The sequence below is a fragment of the Cucurbita moschata genome, unplaced genomic scaffold (assembly GCF_002738365.1).
Source record: "Cucurbita moschata cultivar Rifu unplaced genomic scaffold, Cmos_1.0 Cmo_Scf00001, whole genome shotgun sequence".
In the NCBI taxonomy this organism is placed as follows: Eukaryota; Viridiplantae; Streptophyta; class Magnoliopsida; order Cucurbitales; family Cucurbitaceae; genus Cucurbita; species Cucurbita moschata.
Window position 1 is genome coordinate 2280432 of NW_019268517.1, and position 10721 is coordinate 2291152.

The 10721-nt window shown below is 39.4% G+C and overlaps 2 protein-coding genes across 8 annotated transcripts; both read right to left on the minus strand.

Moving 5' to 3' along the window:
* Positions 1–1033: 1033 nt before the first annotated feature.
* On the minus strand, positions 1034–4418 carry LOC111449633 (protein GRAVITROPIC IN THE LIGHT 1-like). Of its 7 annotated transcripts, none has more exons than XM_023089656.1 (3): positions 4226–4390; positions 3100–3150; positions 1034–2636 (listed from the first exon to the last, which is right to left on the minus strand). In XM_023089656.1, the coding sequence occupies exon 3, from the start codon at positions 2572–2574 to the stop codon at positions 1306–1308; it is 1269 nt and encodes a 422-aa protein (XP_022945424.1). In that variant the 5' UTR covers positions 2575–2636; positions 3100–3150; positions 4226–4390; the 3' UTR covers positions 1034–1305. The 7 variants fall into 7 exon arrangements, 6 of the variants coding, with proteins under 6 accessions (XP_022945424.1, XP_022945418.1, XP_022945394.1 ...); XM_023089650.1 differs by having other exon boundaries at positions 1034–2666; XM_023089626.1 differs by having other exon boundaries at positions 4217–4390.
* Positions 4419–6410: 1992 nt separating this feature from the next.
* LOC111449072 lies at positions 6411–10674 on the minus strand. Its single transcript, XM_023088923.1, has 3 exons — positions 9023–10674; positions 7912–8101; positions 6411–6750 (listed from the first exon to the last, which is right to left on the minus strand). The coding sequence occupies exons 1-3, from the start codon at positions 10646–10648 to the stop codon at positions 6623–6625; spliced, it is 1944 nt and encodes a 647-aa protein (XP_022944691.1). The 5' UTR covers positions 10649–10674; the 3' UTR covers positions 6411–6622.
* Positions 10675–10721: the final 47 nt, after the last annotated feature.

A 10721-nucleotide genomic window follows, 5' to 3' on the forward strand; every position in this document is an offset into this window, starting at 1 on the left:
AAAATTTATAAGGTCGAATTATTACGTAAGAACAAGCCATTCATATTAAATAATCAATCCAACTGTAAATCTATTAACTTTTTGAGTTTAAGTCGTTTGAAGCTATATATTCAAATTTTTGTTTTTAATAAAGGTAAAATATGATGGGTTAATATATTAAACTTAAACATTTTTATTTCAGGCCAATTTTGGAGTCAAATTTCATTGGTGTTAATAATGAAACTTTTTTTTTACAATATAGGGTTGTTACTTCGTTCAGGAAAAGTTGTTTTCTTGTTTTAGTATCGTATCATATCCATTGAAGATTGTCCCAAGCTTAAAAATAAGGAAGAAAAAAAAATATTTGCGAGAAGACCAAAACATTTACTCGTGTCTATAAGACCTCATAATCTGATCCTGTCGAGAAGACCAAAATATTTACTCGTGTCTATAGGACCTCGTAATCTGAATCCTGTCGAGAAGACCAAAACATTTACTCGTGTCTATAAGACCTCGTAATCTGAACCCTGTCGAAAAGACCTTTATGGAGTGAAAAAAAACTACGTTTTTTTTTTATTTCTTTCGATATTTTTCAATTAACGCTCTAAGTTTGATGAATTTGACACATGTTGAGTTAAAATACGAAACTTAGACACATATTTAGTTAAAATATGAAACTTAAACCCTTTCATCTTAGGCCATTTTCGAGTCATTTTCATAGATGTTAACATTGACACTTTTTTCCTATTTGAGACGCGTCATTAACTCATTCAGAAAAGTTATTTTCTCGTTTTAATATCATACTATATCCACTAAAAATTGTCCTAAGTATAAACTAAGGAAGAAGAAAACATTTACTCGCGTCTACTTGAAGGGCCGAGAATTGAACCCAAGTCTCTTGCAAAAGGGCATAACTTTTAAAATAGATTAAATTATAAAAAAAATATCCAGAATCTTCTTCATTTTTAGCCGTATAAACTTTGAAATTATTCCAAGCATAAGACAAATATAATTAAAAAAATTTGAATGATCCCCTAGAGATAAAAGCAAAGAATTGGACAGCTTAATAAAATTTTTGGGGTAGTAAATTTAATTTCTCTGCTCTTGAAAAACGAATACATTAACATAAAACAAAGCATATAACCTTAACGGAGAACAGGGAGAGAACTAAGAGTTCTTTCACCAGAAAGCCTAACAACAACAGCAGGACACAAAGACAGCGGCTCTCTCTATATATTACAACAAACAGAGAAAACCCGTATTCAACAAATACATAGACGCCTACATACCTTTCCGATCCCTTCACGACCTGCTCATCGTGTTCGTTTATTCAGCAACCTTGATGCCCGAGAGATAAACTCGACTCTGAATTATCGTTCCACCAATCAGGAAACCTGGCATGACCATCAGCCCGACTTTCGGTTTCGGGTCGTTTTCGTTTATGATTAAGTTCTTGACCACGCTATCCATATATACCTCGGAGAATTCGTTTCCTTTTTTAACCTGGAATACCTTGACGTTTGGATCAAAGGAATATGCTAACCTGTGTAGTAGCCAGATTGCTTTAGCCAATTTAAGGAAGACCTGGTAGAAAGGAGTTCTAGGATGTCCACCTCCTGCCACATGATTTCTTTGATCTAAGTTTCCAAAGAATGAGGCTTCCATCTTTGGGTGGACTACTAGTAGGTATTTGCTCCTGCAAAATTTACCAAAAATGGAATCCGGGTTTTGCCCGAGCATGTCTAATGGATCCATGTCCTTCAATGAAAGAAATTCCCGGAAGAAATCCTCTTTTTTGAGTGCAAGATCGTCAACTTTGATCGAGAAACTTTCGTGCTGAAAGCCACAGAACATTCTCTGGCATATGTGGGACTCGAATGCATATTTCTTGTGAGCTCTTTTTGCGTAGATGACGTTGGATTCGACTGAGTTAGCAGCAGCATCAAGGTCCCAGCCAGCTGCTTTCATCATGTTAATCAATGGCTTGGAGAAATCATGAATGGCCTTAAAAGTGCCTTCCACGGCCGATATAAACAGATCAGGGGTCAAGTCTACAGGGGAAATTCCATTTTCATCTGCTGAAGCTTCTGAATCTTTCATTGATAGCCCTCGAAGCTTGAGGTTTTTTTCCAGTTTTATCTTCTTCTGATTTGCCTCCTCTATCTGCTGCTGTAACTGATGAATCTCGGAATCTTTGTTTTGAATTTCAGACTGAAATTTCTTGACCATAACCTCATAGGTTTTCAGAAGGCTTTGTTGTTCTTGTATCTCAGCAGCTAAGCGTGAGTCCTGTGGCGAAACACATACTGGTTTGGGGTTGTTTTCTCGGTAGAAGTGTTTGAGCTCGGATAGTTTCTTCAGCTCAGAAATTACAAGTTTATCGGCGGCTTGGATCTTTTCAGGATCATAGGGAGTATGAGCACCTTGGAGCTGGATATAAGCAGACTTAAGGGAAGAAATGTTAGCAAAAAGCTTTGATATAAGGGCTTCCACTGCTTCGGGTTTCTGGTTCATGGCCTCTTCCATGGGTTGTGGGTGAACCTTCTGGCTACTGCTCTCACGGAGTTGGTTATCTTTTGCTTCAGTCACTAGCATAGCTACTTCTGAAAATGGGAATACAATAAACTTCCTTCAAATAGAGCACCAATATCATCCACCTGCAATCTCCAAAGCAGTGTACACGACATCTACTAGGAATTAACAGGGAGGTCCAGATAAAATTAACACAAGAACGCTTGCTTTATCTCGAGGTGCAGATGAAATATTGTATCCATACAATGACAGTACTTCAAGCGAGAAATACAAATATTTTATCCCTTATTGAAGATGGCTAAAAAACAATGCAGCCTAGATTTCATGCATGCATAAACTAAACCATACATTAAGGTTTCATAACTTGTCAGGTCTATCAGTGAATCACCACTTCTAATGCCTACTATATCAAGATATTTTTAGCAATGTTCACTTAATAATTTTCAAGGTTCATAATGGGATAAGAACGATAGCACACGTCATAAAGCACCTCTTTCAGCCACCTCAGACCTGGCGATTTATCGTTTTACAAAACAAGAAAACTAGCAGAAAAATATTGGAAAGAAAAGAATGGCACAATCTGCATACCTATGGGATTGGCATCATTAAGGTGCTCCAGCAAACACGGTAAGGTTCCACCTACATACAAGAGCAAGGAAATCAATCTATCAGGAAGAAGCAGAATCAATTTCTGATTTATACGTTAGAATCTCGGACGCATTTTATGGTGGATTCCAGGAATAATAATACATTAGAGCATATTTCTTGAACTGAGTTTCCTTAGTAAAACTAATGATTCAGTTGGTAATATTACACTTTAACGGTAATTCTAAAATATTGGTTAGAGGTGAAAAGGAGATTAGTAGTACACCACCAGCCTCACAATGCTGATTAGGGAAAGATGTTATGGAACTACCCAAATAACATATCTTCATTTAATTTCTTTTGTTTGGCTGCGTGTGAACGTGTGGTGAGGGGTCTTCCACTCAAAAAACAACAAGCGTCGTTAGCAAAAACTCGATATATTTACATTCTTAGGTTGGTTCCTTGCCACATTAGGCTCAATATGCTTAGTCTTAACAGCTCCCAACATACCCCCTAGGGCCAAGATTACTTCATCTAAGGATCAAAACAAAATTATAGTATAGATTGAAATAATAGCTCGATCATCTATCACACAATTGTTGGATTGTCTAGGTGTCTTAGTCAGCTCCCAAAGCTTTTTTTTCTCCATCTCAATAGAATTACACTGAACAACTTATTTTAAAAGTGTAATTACAGCATATACATCTTCACTGATCTGGTGATCAATAGATCAGATCCCTATGAGACACGATGCCTCTATGAATAAAATAAATCTCAAACACATTGGCCTCTAACTAACATCTTTTGAGCTAAAATTTCGAGTTCCCAACCAATCATACATAAACCAACCCAAAATTAGCATTACCACTAATCTTTCCGGCACCAAAGTCCCAACTAATTCATTAGCCCCACATAGAATATAAACGAGAAGCAAAAAACAACAAAATTCAACATTTCCAACCACTTCAAAACCCTAAATCTCGACAGACTCCTCAATCAAACTACGTTGAATCAAATCAAACACATCAAGGAAAAGCAAACTAAAAATCAAAAAGTAGCTCCATTCAACGATTCACCATAAGATTCTCGAAAGCTACAGAGTAAAGAAAGAGAGCCTTACGGAGCTTACAGTGGCCGGAAAATCGCCGGGAAGTTAACGAAAATTTGCAGGAACTCGAAACGAGGAACCACGCGCACGGTGAAGGCTCTCCTTTTCTGTGCCCTTCCGCTTGGTAAAGAAAGGGTAAAAAGGCAACGAGGAAGGGTAATTTCGTCTTTTCCCCATATCTTCTTTTCGAGTGCTTCTAAAAATTCTCTTTCTACTCATAACAAATCATAATATTTTAATTCCCAAAAGAACTCTGTATTTTTTAAATATAGATATTTTTAATTGTTAAATAATTAATTATTTAATTTATAGACTTTTTTCTATTTGTAATAATGTTTAATTATTTGTTATAAAACATATTTCTGTGGTAAAATATTTTATCTTAAAAAATTATAAATTATAAATTATTATTTTAATCTTATAATAATTTAAAATTTTGAAATTTCAACTTTGCCCTTTCCATTACATTCTCAAAATTATCCATCATTATTACCACATGACTTCTTACTTTTTGGTTTTTTCGGTACAACATGCTTTTTTTACTGACTTATTTTATTTATTTATTTATTTATTCTACATCGTCTATAATCTAAAAAATAAAAATAAAAAAAATCCCAAAAATTAAAATAAAAAACTTTTAAAATTATAAATATCAAGTTAAATTAATATTTTGTGATAATGTTCTAACAGCAGATAATGAAACTTATCGATATTAAAAAATATATTGAAATATTTGCTTAAAATAATATTGTAATTTTAATATTAATTTTTTTTATAGTACAAGATAATAAATCCATATTATTAAGATAAATAATAAAAATATTTGAACCTTCGACTACTAGTTAAAGGTATTTTTGAGGTATATACGCTCAGTTCATACGAGATAATAATAGATTCATATAATTTTTTTTAGATAAATAATAAAAATATTTGAATATTTTTGTAATTCATTCTTGATGACAGATTCATATAATTTTTTTTTAGTTAAATAATAAAAATATTTGAACCTTTGAACTTTCGACCTCTTATCTATTTAAGTTTAATTAATGTGAGATAATAGATTCATATAATTTTTTTTTTAGCTAAATAATGAAAATATTTGAATGATTAAAGGTATTTTCGAACTATATTCGCTAATTTTATAGTTTCAATACAAAAAAAAAAAAATTATACTTGCAAACTACAAGCTGCATAAATTGATCTTCCTGCACAGTTCATTACGATTAGTGTGTTCCAATCGATTACGGAAGAATCTTTTGGTTTTAGGGCCATGGAGAATATGGAGTCGAAGAAGAAACGAAGCACCACAACGTTGCCTGGAGGAAGGAATCGACCGCCATGGCGGAAGTAGGAGACACTCCAAGAACAGATTCTCATTCTCCAGGTCGATGAAATTCTTCTCTTCTTCTACTTGTTTATTTCGGAATCTTAACTTCTTAGTTGAATTTCGGGTGATTGTTCATCAATTCTATGCCAGTCCGACGGAATTTTCCTGGTACTTTGTTTGAACGAGTAGATTTCAAATGTAATTAACAAAATCCGGAGAGATAGCTTCGAAAATTCCGACGGAAAGGCTTCCTTCAGTGAAATGATGGAAGAAGCCGTCCATTACGCAGGCTTGTAATGGAATTTTCTTGCGGCGGATGGGAAGGTAGAACTTGAAGTAGAATACAAGCGAATACAAAATCAAGAAATTTGGAGGCAATGAATTATAAGCAATTAGTAGAGAAATAATGTGAGATCCTATCTCGATTGGGGAGGAGAACGAAGAATGAAGAACGAAGGACAATTATAAAAGTGTGGAAATCTCTCTCGAGGGGATGCTCGAGAGGGAAAGTCCAAAGAGGACAATATCTGCAAGCGGTTGGGCTTGGACCATTACAAATGGTATCAGAGCCAAACACTAGACGATGTGTCAGCAAGAAAGCTGAGCACACAGAAGGGAGTGGACACAAGACGGTGTGCTAGCAAGAATGTTGGACCATGAAGGGGGGTGAATTTGGGAGGTTCCACATCAATTGGAGAAGGGAACGAGTGCCAACGAGGAAACTGGGTCCTGAAGGAAGGGAGTGAATTGTGAGATCCTACATCGGTTGGAAAGAGAAGAAAACATTCTTTACGAGGGTGTGAAAATCTCTCTTTAGTAGACGCATTTTAAAAATTTTGAGACACACCCCGAAAGAAAAAGCTCAAAGAGGACAATATCTACTAATAGTGAGCTTCGACACTTGCACTACTGACTCATCCTAAGCTAGAACAATGAGAATTTACTTGTTATCGGCAGTAGTTTGGTTTTATTATCTAAAGAAGCAATTTGCTTCCATTTTTACGCTAAGACTCTGATTATGAGGACGAAAGTCCCTTGTTCTTTTAAGGCTTTGAAATATTATTATACAGTGAGAGAAAATAACCTTGCAGTTAAGCATCCACGTTGGGGCCAGGATATGCTGGTAGGCTCATTATTCGCTTGTCCAAGACAGGACCTCCAACGGTGAAATGATACAGGCTTTGAAAGTTTGATCCTTTCAACCCTAGTGTTTCGTGCACTGCAAAACAAACCAAATGGAGGACGGATTGAGGTATCGCATATATTTATCGACCCTAAAAGGTATTCATCATAATACTTGAGGAAGGTTTAGACCGCGTATGTTAGGAAGAGGTTTCCACGCCCTTACAAGGAATGCTTCGTTCCCCTCTTCAACCGATGTGGGATCTCATATCTCACCCCCCTTTAGGGGCCTAACGTCTTCGCTGGCACACCGCCTAGTGTTTGGCTTTGATACCATTTATAACAATCTAAGCTTATCGCTAGCAGATATTGTCATCTTTGAGCTTTCTTTTTCAGGCTTCCTCTCAAGGCTTTAAACTAGGGAGAGGTTTCCACACCCTTATAAGGAACGCTTTGTTCCCCTCTTCAACCGATGTGGGATCTCATATCTCACCCCCCCTTAAGGGCCTAACGTCTTCGCTGGCACACCGCCTAGTGTTTGGCTTTGATACCATTTATAACAATCCAAGCTCGTCGCTAGCAGATATTGTCATCTTTGAGCTTTCCTTTTTGGGCTTCCTCTCAAGGTTTTAAACCGCGTTTGTTAGAGAGAGGTTTCCACACCCTTATAAGGAATGATTCGTTCCCCTCTTCAATCGATGTGAGATCTCACAATCCACCCCCTTAGGGGCCTAGCGTCTTCACTAACACACTGCCCGGTGTCTGGCTCTGATACCATTCGTAACCGTCCAAGCCCACTACTAGCAAATATTGCCCTCTTTGGACTTTCTCTTTTGGGCTTCCCCTCAAGGTTTTAAAACGTGTCTTTTAGGGGGAGGTTTCCACACCCTTATAAGGAATGCTTCATTCCCCTCTTCAACCGATGTGGGATCTCACAATACACCCCCTGAGGGACCTAGCGTCTTCGCTAGCTCACCGCCCAGTGCCTGGCTCTGATACCATTTGTATCGCCAGCCGATATTGTCCTCTTCGGACTTTCTCTTTCGAGCTTCCCCTCAAAGTTTTAAAGCGTGTCTATTAGGGAGAGGTTTTCACACCTTTATAAGAAATGCTTCGTTCCCCTCTCCAACCGATGTGGGATCTCACAAAAGATTCCTCGAACGATTTGTTACTCTACAGACTTCTTTTCCGAATTCAAAAACGTACAAGAACGATAAGTTTCTGCAGATCAGTGGAAACTACAAAACATAGATCTTACCAGGATCATCAAAGAAGCAACCAATTCCAGTTGCAGATATATCAACAGCATAAGATTCAAGGTATAACACCTGCCCAAGAACTCCAGTCTCCCAAAAGAGTCGAGGATACATGTAAACACCTTTTTGCCGCAGCGTAGGCTCATAATGAGCAATCATTCCCAGGCTGAAACAACCATCACTGGCAATATCCTGCATATGAGTATTTTGAACGTGTCATCATATGGGTATAAGTCTAATGTCAATATCCCATCTACATTCTGCATGCATACTTCCCTAACTAGCAAGAAATTTAAAGGGCATTGCAGTGGTCACTAGACGCATTTTAAAAATTTCGAGGGGAAAGCCCAAAGAGATAATATCTTCTAGCGGTGGGCTTGGACTATTACAAATAGTATCAGAGCCAAACGCGAGATGATGTGCTAGCGAGGAAGTTGGGTCCTGAAGGGGGTGGACACGGGGCGGTGTGCCAGTAAGGACGGTAGCCCCAAAGGAGGTGGGGATTGGGGGGTCTTACATCGATTGGAAGGGAATGATGTCAATAAGGACGCCGGGCCTTGAAGGGGGTGGATTGTGAGATCCCACATCTGTTGAGGAGGAGAACAAAACATTTTTTATAAGGGTGTGGAAACCTCTCGGTAGCAAACGCATTTCAAAAACTTTGAAGGAAAACCCAAAATGAAAAGCCCAATGAGGACAATATCTGCTAGCAGTGAACTTGAGCTATTCCAAATGGTATCAGAGCCAGACACTGAGCAATGTGCCAACAAGGAGACTGAGCCCCAAAGGGGGTGGACACGAGGTGCTGTGCCAATAGGAGGCTGAACCCCGAACCGATTGTGAGATCCCACATCGGTTGGGACATTGGGCTCCAAAGGGGGTGGATCGTGAGATCCCACATCGGTGGGGGAAGAGAATGAAACATTCTTTATAAGGGGTGGAAACCTCTAGCTAGCAGACACGTTTTAAAAAACTTAAGGAAAAGCTCGAAAGGGAAAGTCCAACGAAGACAATATCTACTGATGGTGAGCTTTATCTATTAACGGTAAGCTGGTGAGCTTGAGCGGTTACAAAAACCACGAAATAGACATATAGAAATGAAGTTAAACCAACCTGATGGCATGACAGTCGCTTGGAAAGTGCCTGATAATCACCTCTATGTAGTTCATACAGAGGGAGATCACTAGGACAACCATCAGGCTTCACCCACTTAAAATCTGGTTTAGTAGCTTTCTTCAGCTCATCAAAATGATCTTCATTTCTCACCAAAAAGTACAGACCCTGTGGCAATCCCACCACCCTGTGAACGAACATAGCAGCATGAACCTCAGCCTCCCATGGCAGAGCTCGAAACGGCAATGCCAATCCTTCCCTTTGCTTCTCCCCTCCACGAGAACCCGAAGGCACACAATGTAAAAGAATCTGATAAAACGTGTCTCTTGTTATCGATGTGACACCGTCCATGTCGACTGCGCTCCTGCGCTTCCTCACGACTTCCCTCACTGTAAAATCCTTGTATGGACGTTCACCAATAACCCCACTGCTCTCAAATGGATGAACTAAAGCTCTGCATTCACCTGTTAATGGCTTCTCTACAGCCATGGCTGTTCTATAAATTATATCCCAACATATATGCTGTTTGCTGAGCAAATTTGCCTCTCCTTTCCAGTCTAACTCAGTGAATTCCTGTATTGCAGAGCTCAATTCCTCGTAATTCAAGGTAAAATCAGCAGTACCATTAGGAAAAACAGCAAGAACACAATCAGGATGCTCGAATTCGATCACTGGAAACGAACCCTTCACAGGTCGGGATGGGATTTCAAACTCGGGGAATGTATGCAACCCCATGAGCTTCTTCAAATCATCATATCCCAATCCATCAAGAACCTTCACATCCCAACCCAATCCTGCAGCAGCCATGGAAACCGCCGCAATGGCATGGCCGACATCGTGATTACAATACCGAAACGCTCGCTCACCGTACTTCCAAGCCTCACGCCAGAAAATCGACGACAACCCAATAAGAAAACTGTTCTCAGGAAAGAATTTAAAGAAAAACCCATCTGGAATTTGAGCTCTAATCTCCAACGCATGCTCTTTAGGAGCATAATGCGCGACAAACCCAGAATCTGATATCGATTTTATAGGCGGAGATATCAAATACGCCTCAGTGGGATGCAAATTCCCGCTACTGGGATTGACTCTCAGCGACCAAGTGGAAAACCCAGTAGATTTCCAAGCAGAAAGAGCCAAAGAATCGTAAAAGAACTGAGAAATTGTGGCTTTACAAACAGTTTTCGGATTAGGTAACGAAACAAAGAGAGAATCATACCGAGGAGCTTCATCGATCACATCCTCCGATGCGGCGGATTGCTTGAGAATCGGGAAATGGGAAAGAGGGAGAAGAGGGGCGGCGATGTAGCGGCGGAAGGGGTTCGGCTGATTGGCCCAATCGAGGCCGTGGGGGCCTCTAGCGTAGCTGGAGAAGGCGTGCTTGGTTTGGGTGTGGTATTTGAGGACCTGCGAGAGGTTCGGATCGTCTTGGTCGAGGGGGGTATTGGAAGAGGAGGAAGAGAAGGGCATGGCCATGGCCATGGCGGAGGAGACTGTGAGTGAGAGAAATGGAAGCGTGGAGGTTGAAGAAGGTGGAAGAAGAAGGGCTATGGCGGGAGGGTTCCAGAAGATGGAGAACCTTGGAGAAGGAAGCCGCAAAGGCATCCTGGTCCGTGGGCTACACATTTGGGCATCTTTTTCTCTTGAGAATTAAGGCGAGGTTCGTTTTTTTCATAATTCTTCCAACAATTTTGGAGTT